The 15,383-nt window shown below is 52.7% G+C and overlaps 1 protein-coding gene across 1 annotated transcript; it reads right to left on the bottom strand.

Moving 5' to 3' along the window:
- Nucleotides 1–302: 302 nt before the first annotated feature.
- On the bottom strand, nt 303–3,763 carry MYOD1 (myogenic differentiation 1). Its single transcript, XM_058688395.1, has 3 exons — nt 2,076–3,763; nt 1,522–1,600; nt 303–1,253 (listed from the first exon to the last, which is right to left on the bottom strand). The coding sequence occupies exons 1-3, from the start codon at nt 2,703–2,705 to the stop codon at nt 1,003–1,005; spliced, it is 960 nt and encodes a 319-aa protein (XP_058544378.1). The 5' UTR covers nt 2,706–3,763; the 3' UTR covers nt 303–1,002.
- Nucleotides 3,764–15,383: the final 11,620 nt, after the last annotated feature.

Below are 15,383 nucleotides of genomic sequence, written 5' to 3'. Positions count from 1 at the left end.
TCAGAATCTCTGGAGAATGAGGCCCGACATGGATCTTTTTTCCCCCCACTACTCAAATCAGCCTAAAATGCATCCTGACCGCAGAACGACTGACCTGCATGAGATGATGGATCAAAGGAACCATCCCCAAGTATAGGAGCCAAACTCACCCCTCCCTTCCTAGCCCCGCCCCAGGTTCCTTTCTTGCAATCCGTCTTCCGCCTACAGGGGTCGCTGCGGTACAGCTGACCCAAGTCTGCAGGTTTTCCTCCCAGCCAAAAAAATCTTGCCCCCGTCCCCAGGGAGAGCCGGAGCCACCGCGGTATAAATTAGCGTCTTTATTTCGAACACCTGAGCGAGCGCCCGCGGCTCGCCCACTTGTGGTATAAACGTACAAATTCCCTGTAGCACCGCACACCATGCTTCAGAGATAAATACAGCCCTAGGGGCTCTTGCTCTGGCAAAGCAACTCTTATTTACAGGAATAGATTACAAAAGTGTTACAAAAAGTGGTCCTGAAATGGGGGAGGAGGTGGAGTGGTTACTGTTAACACTTGTTAGACGCAGAACGCGAGCGCACCCCGACGGCGCAGGGGAACAACAAAGTCGGCAGGGCTCTGGGAAAGAGAGGCCACGCCCCCTCAAACAACAGGAGCGTCCGGAGGCGGGGCTTAGATCTGCGCGGGTTCCACCCCGCGTAGGGAAGGGGAAAAGGAAGAGGGAGGGTCTGGCCCCTCAAGGATCAGCTCTGGCCTCAGGAGAACTCCGAAAGGCCATTGCAGCGGGTCTCAGGGAAGGGTGTTGCGTGGGCAAAAAGGACTGTGTCCTTACTCTGGAGTGCGGGAGGCGGAAACACACATCAGTTCTCCCGCCTCTCCCAATTCGGGAGAGGGGTCGCTTTTAAAGCGAAGTTGGGAACAGGCGTTGGCATTTAAGCTCAATCTTTTGGGCACGAGGGACCCTAGGGGCACTATCCCTCCGGCGCGTGGGCAGCGGAGCCCTCCCATGCGGCCGCCCACCTCCTCAGAGCACCTGGTAGATCGGGTTGGGGTTTGCGCCCGCTGGGCACTGCGGGGCGGCGTCCGGGGAAGGGGTGGGGGCGCCGCGCTCGACCTCACTCTGGGCCGCCGCCTCTTGTGGGCCCGGAGACGACTCCGGCGGCGCATCCGCCAGCAGAAGGGAGGGCGCCGTGGGGCTCTCGGTGGAGATGCGCTCCACGATGCTTGACAGGCAGTCGAGGCTCGACACCGCAGCACTCTTCCCGGGCCTGGGTTCTGCGCGAGGAGGGGTAGGTTAGTAAGCAGTTGAGCCGCGGTCAAGTCTCCACCTATGGATTCAGTGCTTTGGGGCAGACAGGAAACTGAGGGCATGCCGGAATCCGCGAGGACCCAGTGAGAGTGCGGAGCGTAAAGGGAGCTGCGCCCTTAGTTATTCCATTCCCTGTACCGTCTCCCAGAATTGGGGGTGGGGAGGGGGGTCCTGGGTAGAGGGAAGCCAGGGCAGCCCAAAGGGGATAACGCGGAAGGAGGCGCGAATACGCACCGCTGGGCGCCTCGCTGTAGTAGGTGCTGTCGTAGCAGTTCCGCCGCCGGGCACCGCTCGGGGGGCCGCTGTAGTCCATCTGCAAAGGGCAAGGGCGACCGAGTCAGTCTCGGGACCGCATGGGGCCAGAGCATCACTCTCTGTAGCCACCCCGCCCCCACCTCCCTAAGTCTCAGCCACGAGTTCTGGGCCCTGACTGGGGGATAGGGGCGGACAGGAGCTGTCTGCAGCCTGCCTAGCCAACCAGAGGATGGACAGTCACCTAGGAGCACAAATCTGCATTTTGTAAATAGGCATAAGTGGAGAAACGCAGATCTTCATGCCGCTGCAGCAGAGTTCTAACAGAGCCCCTAAAAGGGTGGATCGCATTTGTCCCGTGCGCCCCCAAGGCACCAGGCCACCCCAGTGACAGCTGCTCAGGCCACCGGGGTCCACTCCCAGCAAGGTTCCCAGCCCAACCCTCCCTCTGGAGGGCCAGCTCCCCGCCTTCGGAAACACGTCCCAGATATACAAAGGGCTGCCCTCACTTCTCGAGCTGGGGGTCCCGGCCTTACCATGCCGTCGGAACAGTTGGAGCGCGGGCTGGACGCGTCCGAGTCGCCGCTGTAGTGCTCGCCGCCACGGCCTGGGGGCAGCGGGCCAGGCGCGTAAAAGGCCGCGGCTGCGCCAGGGGGCGCGGCGTCCTGGTCGCGCAGCAGCGCCTGCAGGCCTTCGATGTAGCGAATCGCGTTGCGCAGGATCTCCACCTTGGGCAGCCGCTGGTTTGGGTTGCTGGACGTGCAGCGCTTCAGCGTCTCGAAAGCCTCGTTGACTTTGCTCAGGCGGCGCCGCTCGCGCATGGTGGCGGCCTTGCGGCGGTCGGCGTTAGTGGTCTTGCGCTTGCACGCTTTGCAGGCCCACAATAGACAGCGGCCAGCCTGGTGGTGCCCGCTGGGCGCGCGCACATGCTCGTCCTCGCGCGCGCCCGGGGTCGGGTGCACGGCCGCAGGGAAGTGCGAATGTTCCTCGGGCTTCAGGAGCGCGCCCACGTGCACGAGGCGCGGGTCCAGGTCTTCGAAGAAGCGCAGGTCCGGAGAGTCGAAACACGGGTCATCATAGAAATCGTCCGCGGAGGCAAAGTTGCAGAGGGAGCCGTCGGGGCCAGTCAAATCTACGTCCCGGAGCGGCGGCGACAGCAGCTCCATATCCCGGCAGGGGGTGGCGCAGTCCTGGCTTCGGTAGGGGTTGCCCGAAACTTTCTGACTCTCCGGAGTCCTGGCCGTAAGGTGGTAAAGTAGTAGGGGTCTGAATGTACGGGCGACTTTCCCCCTCTGCCTAGTCCTGTCGGGTCTAACAAGCGGTGAGGAGAGCGGCGGCAGCGCCCGGGGGCTTCCCCACCCCTAGCTTCACGCCAGGCGCCCGGGGCTATTTATCCGGTAGTAGCTTAAGGGCCCCAGAGCTCCAGCGGGCGGCTGGGGGCGGGGGCGCCCGAGGCCAATAGAAACAGGGTGGGGGAGGAGCTTGGGATCCCCGGGGTGGCCGCTGGGGCAAGAGACTGGCCAGCCCCCTACCCCTCGACCCTCGCTCGCGCGCGCGCTTCGGCCCCTCCCTAAGCAGGGAGGGAGGCAGAGGCTGGCAGCCCAACGCGGCTGCATTTGGCTGTCGGGCACACTCGCTCCGAACCTCTCCGGCACTGTATTCCTACTGTGTCCTCGGGAAATGCTGGCCGCGCGCAATCAAATCCAAGCTGACTTTGGGCCCCCCTCTGGCCTCTGCTTTGTGGGGGACCTAGGTGCCGGGTAGGAGTAGAAAACAGATCGGGAGAGATTTGGAGAGAAAGACACAAGGCGATGGCTCAGAGACACATTCAGAACTGAGATAGTGAGGCAGTGAGGGATATAGCCCAGAAATAGCAGAAAGCTAGAGAGTCAGAGGCAGAACAACCCGCAACGAGAATTATAGAGTCTAAGTGGGCGAACTTGAGGCAGACTGGACGTGGCGGTCGTGTCGCTCGGCCAGTTCCTACCCCAGGGGTCGCTCAGAGGGCCGTGGGCCCAGGCCACCTTTCCCGGATGCTCTCCTCCAGCCTCATCTATGCAGAAGAGGAGGATCGCTGCTAAAGCTTCTCGCCAATCTCTTCAAGCACAGGTGCTGCCCTAGCCTGGAGGGAGGGAAGTGAACTGCCTAATTCGACCTGCGTGTTTCCGCAGCTGGAATTTCCAGTGAGGGTCCGGTAAGGGTCCAGTCAAGGCATGTCTTCAGCTGGGAAGAAAACTGCTCTGGTTTTGCTTCCTCACGCGCAGCGCTGCACCAGTGAAGGTTCGTTGCATAAAGGCCTGGAACGCCAGACTCAGCCTGAGAACCCCACTTCAGAGTGGAATCTTTGAGAGTTGAGTTTGCAGACCAATGACCTGTGTTCCAGTCCAGATGCCACAGCTTCCTTTATGATTTTGCAGAAGTCACCATGCCTTCCAAGCCTCAGTTTCCCCACTTCCTAAATTGGGGGATAATAATAGCGATTTCTTCGAGTGTTTGTGGTGGTGGTGAGAATCCAAAAAGACCAAAGACGTGGAGGCCCTTGCAAAGATGCAAGGCTATATTCGCGAGACAGCTTACTTCTGTCGCTGGCACCAACTGGACTGTGTGCTCCCTGCGGGCTCCCCAGCTGTTGGCTGGGGCACTGAGCCCGGTGTCACAGCTCAGCTTCCGTGGAGGTCTTAGCTGCCTTTCTTCCCAGCAGGCCCACTGGAGAGACTGGGAATAGAAGGAGGAGGTAACCACCTCATGGGATCTTTGGCTCCTTCACAAGCCCTGGAGTACCCCCACCCCCAGAGTGCCTCTTGGCCTCTTCTTAAATATCTTGTCCACATCCTCCTATCAGCATGCTGGCTAGGGGTTTCCCTTGGAACAGATACCCCTACAGGGCCAGACCCCTGTAGTCCCAGAGCCTACAGATGTAGCTAGAGTAATCTTTGTGCCTTTCCCACTAACTTCTGGAAGCTGTCTTAACTGACTCCTTGAACCCTGGGAAGCCCTCCCTTCCCTCCTTTCCCAGGCTCTTTTGAAATCCTGCTTTCTTCACGTCTCTGCCACTTGTAGTAGTGTTCAAGGTCCTTTTCCTGAAGTGCTCATGTCCCTTCACTCCGTAACACCACCTTCATGTGTTCATTCAGTACATATTATGGAACATCCACTATGTGCCAGCTACTGATTTAGGTATTGGGGGATACAACAACGAATAAAACCATGACTGCTCTCATGGTGCTTACATTGTAGGGTAGGGAGACCGATAGTAAACAAATAAGCAAGAAATATGTGACGTCAGGAAGTTTTAAGTTCTATGGAAAAAATGAAGCAAGGCAAGGAGGAAAAGTGATGAAGATTGTTTTATTGTATGGAGTGGTCAGGGAAGGCCTCTCTGGGCTGATTATATTTGAACAGAGACTAGAATGAAGTGAAGGCAGAAGAGTCAGATAGAAGGAAGAGCATGTGCAAAGGTCCTAGGCAGGACTGTGTTGGTAATATTTAATAAGTACAGCAAGGAGGCTATTATGTCTGGAGTGGATCGAGCAAGTGGGAGAGTAGAAGGAGATGGAGTCAGAGAGGGACAAAGTAGTTGAATTCTGAGATGGAAAGCCACTGGAGAACTGAGCGGAAGAGAAGAAAGTTACCATCTGATTTTCATTTTAACAGGAGCGTACTGGATATGGAAAGCAAAGGCAGAATGAGGAAGACCATCAGGAGGCTATGGTAATGACCCAAGTGATAGTGATGGTGGTTTACATTTGGGTACCAGCAGAGGAGATGATGAGAAGTGGTTAAATTCCCAATACGTTTTGAAGATGGAGCCAGCAAGATTTATTCATGATTGAATTTAGGCAGGGAGACAAGAGAGGAGTTGAGGATGACTCTAGGAAGAATGGAGTTGCGGAGCAGCAGGCTTGCAGGTGGCAGTTCAAGAGTCCAAGTTGGGGCAAAATTTGAGATGGGCATTCAACATCCAGGTGGGGACATCAGGTAGGCAGGGGCTTTATGAAGTTGGAGTTCCAGAGGGGAAATCTGGGCAGGGGGAAGACCTGCCCACTGAGATATGAGAGTCTCCCTGTCCCCAATGCCACCATCCTGGACTAAGCTGCCACTCTGCTGGCCTGGATGGCCACCATAGCTTCCTGGCTGCTCTCCTTACTTCCACTCTTGTCCCAGCATAATCTGTCCGCTACACAGCAGCCTGAGTAATCCTTTAAACATGTAAATGAGATGATATCCCTTTCCCGCTTTAAAACTCCCTAAGAGCTTCTTGGTTGCATTTGGAATAAAATCTCATCTTCTTACACTAGCCTGTAAGGTCCTAAATGAGTTGGCTTCAGCCCATCTCTCCAATTTCATCTGGAGCCACCATCCCTTTTGATCACTCCGTTCCTGTCTGAGCTCCTTTCCTGTCTTTTCAACACTGAGAGCTCAATCTGGCCTCAGAGCCTTGAACTTTTGGCTTATAGCACTCTCTCGGGCTCCTCCCAGGATCAGCGGCTTTTCCTATGTCAGGTCTCCACTTAAACGTTACTTCCTGGGGATGTCTCTGTCCATCTTCTCTCAGGTAGCTGGGTCACATCACTCTGCTCGTTTCCTTCTTAGCACAGCCACTCTTTAATTACCTTCTTAATTCGCTCATTGATGGACTTAGGCCCAGGAAGGCAAAAACGTTTTGTTCCCCGTGGCGTCTCCAGAAACCATCACAGTGGCTGTCACATAGTAGGAACTTGATAAATGTGGAATGAATGAATGGGTGGCCTCGTGCCCTTTGAATCTCTACGCATATATTTGAGTTTCCTGAAACACGTCATTAACGAGGATGGTTGTATTTCTTCTGAGCTCGACAGTCACATACATAATTAAACATACATGCTGGGTGGCACTCGCTCTTGCCAGGCAAGACTCAGGCCCATTTGTGGGCCTGACACATGGCCTGCTGCAATATCTTAATAGTGTGCTATAGATTTGGCACTGACTAGAAGCTTGAGTCTTTTCATTTGCCTTACGTACCCACAATGAGAAATGCAAATAATTGTTATATTAGTGATTTAGACTAAAACCTATATTTCTTCCTACTTGTTCCAGCAGCAGCAGCAGCAGCAGAATGCCTGGCACACAAGTCCTCAATAAATACTTGTTGGATGAATGAAGTAATGAAGCAAATCATTTGATGCTAGGGTACCCTGAGATTTCCAGGTGAGCTCCTCGAATCGCTTAGCTATGCAAATCTAAATTTTTCTCAAGCCTGAGCAGATCTAATTTTTTTCTCAAGCAAGCAAACAAAAGAAACAGAAAAACAACCACGGAGATAAATTTAATGCTAAGACTTAAAAGATTACAGCTTTGGGGCGCCTGGGTGGCTCAGTCGGTTAAGCCTACGACTTCAGCTCAGGTCATGATCTTGTGGTCCATGTGTTCAAGCCCAGCGTCGGGCTCTATGCTGACAGCTCGGAGCCTGGAGCCTGTTTCGGATTCTGTGTCTCCCTCTGTCTCTACCCCTTCCCTGCTCACTCTCTCTCTCTCTCAAAAAATAAACATTAAAAAAATTAAAAAACAAAATAAAAGAATACAGCTTTGTTTTTTGTGTTTTGCTTTCATAAGAACCACCTTGGGGCCATCATCAAGGCGCCTTTATGATAAGTAAATGTGTGTTCAAACTTACAAAACATTTAACATATTACCACTTGTGGCTTCGAAATCTGAACTGCTTTCACAGTTTTAAACTTGATTTGTAGCTTTATTTTCTTCAGTAATCAGGAAGCACGCACACCCTGGGGGTGCACTGCCGCTTTTCCATCAGACTTCCAAGTGGGATTTAGTGTGTTACGGAGCTCCTGCTGCTTGAAGAGTTTGGGAATCACTGGACTCAGTGGCTGTTACAGACCTTCCAGGCTGGCCTCACGCCTGACTGGGGTCACTCTCCTTGTTGTGATACCACATCCTCAGGGAGAAGTTTGCCAATACCACCATCCCATCCCTGCTGCCCGAAGAGCAGAGAGAAGCATGTCTGCCCTCGGAACTGGTGCCCTTTTTTAGTCTTAGAGCTGGGTTGGGGCCAGGGAGGGGGAAAAGGACAGGTCTGAAAATGGAGAGAGTCCAAACCCTTATAGGCGTAGAGTCCAGTCAAGGGTGGCCCTTGAGGACACGAGTGCTGGACTTGTTCTGGGGGAAGCCAGAGGCAAGGGGCTGAGGGAACTACCGGAGGAGGCATCCCCCAGCACCCTCCCTCTCCGACTCAGGGCCGAGCATACTGGTGGGCAAGTGAGCCCCCGCCCTTGGTTCTCTGGTCTTCACAACGAGGAGCTCCTTTGGCAGCAGGTGGGAAGGGAGGGATCCCTAGGCTTTTCTCTCTCCACCCTTTCCAGTCCACCCTCCTCAGCTCTCTTGCCTGCCTGCCTGCCTGCCTGGGGCTATAAATGGAGAGCTGGCCCTGGGTAGGAATGCAGGCCTGGCTGAGCCCCACAGGGTTGCACCCTCAGGGAGCGGCCGGCCCCAGGGCTCCCAGCAGCTCTCTCTCTATATATATAGCCTCTGGAAACCCAATCCAGCCTGCACCTGCCCTGGTCTTCATGCACTCTGCCACTGCCCACGCTGGACCTGTGGCCTCTCCCCCTCACTGGCATAGGCTGCATATCTGGCTGGGAGTTGGGGGTGCCACAGGGCCACGGGTGAAAACATGAGCTGGCCAGGTGGGGCTGGGCCAGCCCCAGGTTCCCTTTCTATCCCTAGTCTTTCCTTTCCTGTTCTTGGATCCACCCTGAGCACCCCTTCTGTCCCCTGCCAACCTTGCTCCCTGGCAAAGCCTGAAGCTGCCTACCACTTGGGTATGAATCCTGCCCTGGGGTCAGCCTGGGTTGGTCAGGAGGGTACAGACGTGGCCCCAGGTTCAGGGCCAGGGTCCCTGAGTTTCTTCACTCCCCAACCTTCCACTTACAATCAGGGCTTGGGAGCCTAGCAGATAAAGTGGAGTTGGGGTAAAGGAGCACCCATGGAGGGGGAGGAAACAGGGAGACAACTGTCATGTATAGGCCCCCGGGGCCCAGGAGGCAGGGTGTGGCTGTGTGGGGTTGGGTGTATGCTGAGGGGGGAGGTCATATGCCCCCTGTCATTATCCTCTCTGATCCATTCACTTATTCAACAAATATTCATTCCTCTCATGGTCTATGCCAAGTGCTGGGAACATAGCAGAGAACAAAACAGAGTCCCTTGCCCTTGCGGAGCTGACATTCTAACAGGCAAGACCAGGAGTAAACAATAGACGACACACTAAGAAGTAGATTATGGAGTACGTTAGAAGGTACAGGGGAAACTGCAGGGGAAAAACATTAGAAGCAGAGCAGGGTGAGCAGGACTCGGATGCCAGGACAGGCCTGGTTGCAGAATTTGAGTGGTCGGGTTGACAAAGTAACATTTGAGCAAAGAGGTAAAGGAAGGTTGTGGGGGCGGGGCATGTGCCCTTTTGGGATAGAAGGTTCCAGGTAGAGAGAACAAATCATTATGAAGCACCTTCTATGGGACAGTTGCCCCTGTCAGAAGCAAGGGATTCTATGGGGGACAAGACAGGTTTGGCTCCTGTTCTAGAAACCCGTGGCCTGAATGTCTGGTGCTGCGTGGGCTGAATGAGATGGGTTTGAAGGTGGCTTGGATGGCTTGGATGATTCACAGGGTGAGGTGAGGGTGAGATGCTTCATGCATACAATGTACTATGTGCACAAGGAGGGGGTGCAGGGCACGGGATGGACCTGATGTGAGCTTGGCATTGTGGGGGAAGACTTCGTGGCTTGCACAGCTGTTCACTCTGCTGGGCCCCACATGCTGCGTGTACCTCACTCCGTGCACACTTCACTGTCCATGTCTACCTCTCACCGCCAGGTCCTTCCCCAGGAACTAGGAAGCCAGGTGAGGGAAGTTCTCAGGAGCCCAGACTATTTGACAGAAGCAGGGAAAGCTGAGGCCCAAATTAAGAATCACCTGATGCCTGAGGCACCTGGGGGGCTCAGTCAGGTAAACCTCTGACTTTGGCTCAGGTCATAATCCCACACCTCGTAAGTTCAAGCCCTGCATCAGACTCTCTGCTGTCAGCGCAGAGCCTGCTTTGGATCCTCTGTCCCCCTCTCTCTCTGCCCCTTCCCTCCTCTCTCTCTCTCTCAAAAATAAAACGTGAAGAAAAAAGAAAAAGAATCACTTGCTGCCTGACTTATGGGAAGAACTGAGGAGCTCATTCATCCAAAGTCTCTCCCTCAAACATATTCTTCACACAATGAAAGCCTTTCCCCAGTCTTTGAAGGCCCAGGTTGCTGTGGTCTAACATACAAACTTACTGAGTCTTACTAAGCAACACAAATAAGGTGACAATGGCTTAATGACCAAAGTGTCAAGGCAGAAGGTGTCAAGGGAGGCGGGGTCCATGAAGGTACTGATTCTGCCAGCCTAAGGGCATCAGGTTCTTGGGGTGAGGAGAGCCAGTTAATGGAGAGTTTACCACCTCCACTGAACAAAAACCACATTTTTAAAATGTGATTTTAACTTGCACTTTGTCTTTCAGGTAAGACGGTTTGGGTGTAGAAGAAGGGTGACGGAAGGCCTCTCTAAGTCACCTTCTACTTTATGCATGTACGGGTTTGCAAAGAGCAGAAGGATGTCCCTTGTCTCCTCTGGCTGTGGCACTCCACAGGAGGTCGTCCCAAGGTTCTAATGTCTGGGCCCACAGGGGAGCTGACAAGTGCATTTCTGTGGAAGGACTGCCTGCCCTCCTTCCCACACCACCATGCCCTTTAAAAAAAATTTTTTTTTAATGTTTATTTATTTTTGAGACAGAGAGCATGAGCAGGGGAGGGGCAGAGAGAGAGGGAGACACAAAATCGGAAGCAGGCTCCGGGCTCCGAGCTCTGAGCTGTCAGTGCAGAGCCCAACGTGGGGCTCGAACTCACGGACCGCGAGATCGTGACCTGAGCCGAAGTCGGATGCGCAACCGACTGAGCCACCCAGGCGCCCCTGGGTGAGTATATCCCACATATAGATGCACCTTCCATGCTATGCAAACCTCTCACACTATGCCCCCTCACACACATTACACACCCCTCATACTCCATGTATACCTCCCACATGTATGTACTTCATACACCGTGTACACCTCCCCTATAGAACGTACCTCACATTCCATGTCCATACCACACCTGTGTCGCACACTACTTCGTATTCTGTGTCAAGCGTATCCACACCTTGGGCCAAACGTGACCCCTTGCCTCCACGTATGCACCTGGATGTTCCCCACTCTATCCAGAAGAGGACACTAGGGGGCATATTGGCTGTGGCATCCACACCTTCGTGGTTACTAGTTTGAACTTTTCTAAGCTGAATCTTCCCGCTTAGAAAAGGCCAGGCCTCCATGTAAGGGCTGAGGAAAGAACTGGTGATAGGGTTGGTGCGTGTGGCAGAATCCAGTGGGCAGCTGTAGGGGTCTGGGGGGGGGCCTCAGCTCCCCACCCCATTCCCACTGCCTCCTTTCTGTCTAATCAGCCCACCTGCCAGCCTGGGGGGCTCCAAGGAGCTGGGATTAAGGCACACGCAGCCGTTGGGCTCCAGGGACAGACACCAGCTGCTGCCCCCAGCAGCTGCCCCAGCCACACGCCTCTGAGTGGAGGTCGGGAGCCTTGAGGAGGCCTCACTCTCTTCCCCAAACCTGCCCATCCCTGGACAGTAGCAGCCAGGACAGGAGTTTCCTGGCGGAGGGACAGAGGGCAGGGGCTTCATGACTGATACCCAGGCTGCCTGGGACACCTGTCATCTGCCTTTGTCCTACATCCTGTCTTGCCACCCCCATGAAGCCTCCCTGGATTTGCTGCTTCCCCTCTGGTTTGGAAAGGTGACTTATGGCCCATGTACCTCAACAGGTCTACCTTCTTACCATTCCTCAAGTGCTCATTAAGTACCCACTCTGTTCCCGGGCTTCAGGCTAGGCGCTGTGTACAGGACCCCTAGCTTCTGGGAGCTCCACCTAGTGGGGAGAGGGAGACCCATGAATGAATCATCAAAACATCCTGTGGGAATACCCAGAGGGGACAACTAACTCTCGTGTGGATCACTGAGAAGACTTTCCCAAGAAGGACCTACTGATATCCTTCTTCTTGGGTACTGAAGGACGAACAGGAGTGCCCAGTGGGAGAACTGGAGGAAAAGCATGCTAGGCTAGAGAAGAGCATGAGCAAAGGCCAGAAGGCATGGCAACATACCATCGGATATTCCTGTGTGGCTGACCCTGTGTCTGGGGTTCCTTTGGTCATTTGGGAACTGCTGTCCCATGCCCCCAGTGGGGTAAATGGGCTCTGTTTGAGGTGAAGTTCACTAGCTTTCCAGGCAAAACAAATTAAGTCAAGGGTAGAGGGTGGCGTGAGGAGGGATTGCAGGGACAGGACGGCAATGTTGTGCAGTGGAGAGAGCCCGGACTGAGTCCAAAGACCAGAGTTTTCACCGCAGTGGCTGTGTGCTGCGTTGTGATCCTCTGTGAGCCCTTCCACACCCTGCCTAGATCTCACTTTCTCCACATGAAGGATGGAGGCATTGGACTCCTGGCTCCACTCACATTTAGGTAGGGGGCTTGCCGAGGTCCTTGCGTCTCCCTGACCTCCCAGTCTCTGTCTTGGGCCCCCCTTCTCAGCACAGAGGGAGAGGCCTGTCCTTCCACCTGCCCACCCGGCCCAGCACAGAAGCAGGGGTCGCCTGAGAGAGAGAGACTAGGGCCCAGCATGTGATGCAGAAGCTATTCTCCAGAGTGGAGAGGTAGTTAACATGAAGGTCCCTGCCCCAAGGAGCACTGGGGAACCATGAATGTCACAGTTTGTCCTCTCTGGAAGATAGGCAGTTTAATCTCTCTCGGGCCCTGTCTGAGCTTGTCCTTGGAGAACATGGAGCTGATCTTGCCTGACACAGATACTGGGTCACCAGTGCCTCAGGCTGTGTTTCCAGGCATCTCTACTGGACTTAAGGGTCAGAGTGACCTGAACTCAAATGCTGGCTCTGCCCTTTTTACTTACCTTGGGTAAGTCACTTTCTGTCTCTGAGGGTCAATTTTCCCACAGCTGTAAAATGTGACCAGTCCCAGCACCTATCTTGTAGGGTCATAAGGATTCAATATGCTGAGGCGTGTGGCGTACTTGTGAGGAGCCTGTCTCATGGTGCACGGTAAGAGCTTGGAGATTATTCTTGCCTTGCTTGCTCTCCCTTTGGACAGATGCTAGGAGCAAGCTGCGGGTGGAGCGGGGCTGGGGCAGTGGTGGTCCTGGCCTGGTTATTCTGGGGTCTGGACCTCTCGGAAGTGGGGACCATGGTGAGGTGGCTGGAAGTATGGGTAACCTTGAAGCCTGTGAAGTATTTGTCTGCAGCAGCAGGTGTCACTGCCTCCACTGTGCACATGGGCAGCCTGCCAGTCGCCCCCAAACAAAGCTTGGCCCAAGGGGAGCAGAGCTGGCTGATGACAGATGCAGAGAAGCTGGTGCAGGCAGGGCCAGGGGGTGGGGGCTGGGAGGGGCCAGAGAAGGCAGTTTGTGGAAGGCATCCCCATAGAAGACTGAAGCCCAGCAGAGCCCACAGCTCAGTGGCCAGTGTCTCTCCCCTGCTCCAACACTAGCGATGACATTTATCTTCTTTATATAGTGTAGGGCTCTAGGCAGGGTTCTAAGCAATTTTCCCAGGATATGTATAAGCTTAGCCATGAAGGCTCTGGGATGGGAATGTTGGTCTCTTGGTTCTATATACCAAGCCAATCTAGGAAGCCCAGCCTTGGAGACAGGGGAATGGACTTGATGACTTCTTTGAGGTCCCTTTATATCCAGGATGAACCTGCCCTACCTCATGCCCTTGAAGCAAAGACATCCCCACCTGTGGTAGATGAAGGCAAATCGAGGATCACCAGGGGCCGGGGCTGTTTTAGTTTATCTGTGGTCAAGAAGTAGGCACCTCTGCCTTGGTGTAAGGCCTTCAACTTATCTGGCTCATGGGTCTTGGGCCTCCCAGTCCTTCCTTAGCTATTTTGGGATGTGGGCTTATAGTAGTCTTGTCCAGGAACTAGAGAGAGGAAAGGAAGTGGTGAGAACACGGGTGGAAACAGACACTTGGTCTTGGGGCCTTCCTGGGCCCATCACATTTGCTCTTGTCCATTCGGCCCCTCCCCTGCCTCTTCTTCCCTTCTCAGCCAAACCTCCTTTTTTCACTCTTTATTGTAAAGAGTTTCAAACATAGGCATAGACACAATAGTATAATAAGCCCACTACCAGCTCTGACAGCCTCTAGCCAGTGTCTAAACTTGACCTGACCTGTCAGTGTCCTGCCTGCTTCTTCCCCTCTTGTGATTTTAAACATATTTCAGACATTATAGCATTTCAATTGTTTATATTTGATTATATTTTCTAAAAGAGAAGAGCTTTTTTTTTTTTACATAAGTACATACCTTTAGAATATGAATAAAATTAATAGTATGTAACTCCTCATACAATAAAATACTCAATTAGTAATCAAATTTCTAATTATCTCATAAATATTTTTGTTTGTTTGTTTGTTTGTTTGTTTGTTTGTTTGAATCAGGATACAAATAGGGCCTACACATTGTGATTGTTAATCTTTTAAGCCCCTTTACATGTAAAAGTTCCTCTTCCATATCTTTCTCCTTTGCAATTTATTTATTGGGGAAAAACAACAACAACAGAGTTGTTTGTCCTGCAGAGTTCTTACACTCTAGAGTTTTTTTTCCTTTATTGTATCCCAGTAGTGTAGTCGTGTTTTTTTTCACTTTTTATTAACAAAAATTTTTTTCCTTATCCATTCATCAGTTGATGGACATTTAGTCTCTTTCCATAATTTGGCTATTGTTGAGAGTGCTGCTATAAACATTGGGGTACAAAGAAATTGTGGTTTATATACACAATGGAATACTATGTGGCAATGAGAAAGAATGAAATATGGCCTTTTGTAGCAACGTGGATGGAACTGGAGAGTGTTATACTAAGTGAAATAAGTCATACAGAGAAAGACAGATACCATATGTTTTCACTCTTATGTGGATCCTGAGAAACTTAACAGAAGTCCATGGGGGAGGGGAAGAAAAAAAAAAGAGGTTAGAGAGGGAGAGAGCCAAAGCATAAGAGACTCTTAAAGACTGAGAACAAATTGAGGGTTAACGGGGGGGGGGGGGGGGGGGGGTGGGAGGAAGGGGAGGGTGAGTGATGGGTATTGAGGAGGGCACCTTTTGGGATGAGCATTGGGTGTTGTATGGAAACCAATTTGACAATAAATTTCATATTAATAAATAAAATAGGGGCGCCTGGGTGGCTCAGTCGGTTAGGCGTCCGACTTCAACTCAGGTCACGATCTCACAGTCCGTGAGTTCGAGCCCTGCGTCGGGCTCTGGGCTGATGGCTCAGAGCCTGGAGCCTGTTTCCGATTCTGTGTCTCCCTCTCTCTCTGCCCCTCCCCCGTTCATGCTCTGTCTCTCTCTGTCTCAAAAATAAATAAACGTTAAAAAAAATAAAATAAAATAAAAAATAATTAATTGTAAAAAAAAATTTTTTTAACATTCATTTTTGAGAGAGACAGAGACAGAGACAGAGTGCAGGTGGGGGAGGGGCAGAGAGAGACAGAGACACGGAATCCGAAGCAGGTTCCAGGCTCTGAGCTGTCAGCACAGAGCCAGATGTGGGGCTTGAACTCAGGAACTGTGAGATCATGACCTAAGCCAAAGTCAAACACCCAACCGACTATGCCACCCAAGCACCCCTTTTATTTTTTTAAAAACATACTGATATCATTTTTAGCTGGCAGCACGGTCATCTAGCAGAAGACGACATTTTCCAGATTCCCTC

This window comes from Neofelis nebulosa, chromosome 10 (genome assembly GCF_028018385.1).
Source record: "Neofelis nebulosa isolate mNeoNeb1 chromosome 10, mNeoNeb1.pri, whole genome shotgun sequence".
Classification (NCBI taxonomy): Eukaryota; Metazoa; Chordata; class Mammalia; order Carnivora; family Felidae; genus Neofelis; species Neofelis nebulosa.
The sequence above is the reverse complement of the archived record's forward strand: the minus strand, read 5'-3'. Positions and strand labels throughout refer to the sequence as shown.

Excerpts from the sequence above, each read along its gene's own strand:
- MYOD1 (XM_058688395.1), bottom strand. The coding sequence starts at position 2,705 with ATGGAGCTGCTGTCGCCGCCGCTCCGGGACGTAGATTTGACTGGCCCC. Across the intron at positions 1,601-2,075 it reads CCAACTGTTCCGACGGCATG|ATGGACTACAGCGGCCCCCC; the intron begins GTAAGGCCGGGA and ends TGCCCTTTGCAG. Across the intron at positions 1,254-1,521 it reads CTACAGCGAGGCGCCCAGCG|AACCCAGGCCCGGGAAGAGT; the intron begins GTGCGTATTCGC and ends CTCCTCGCGCAG.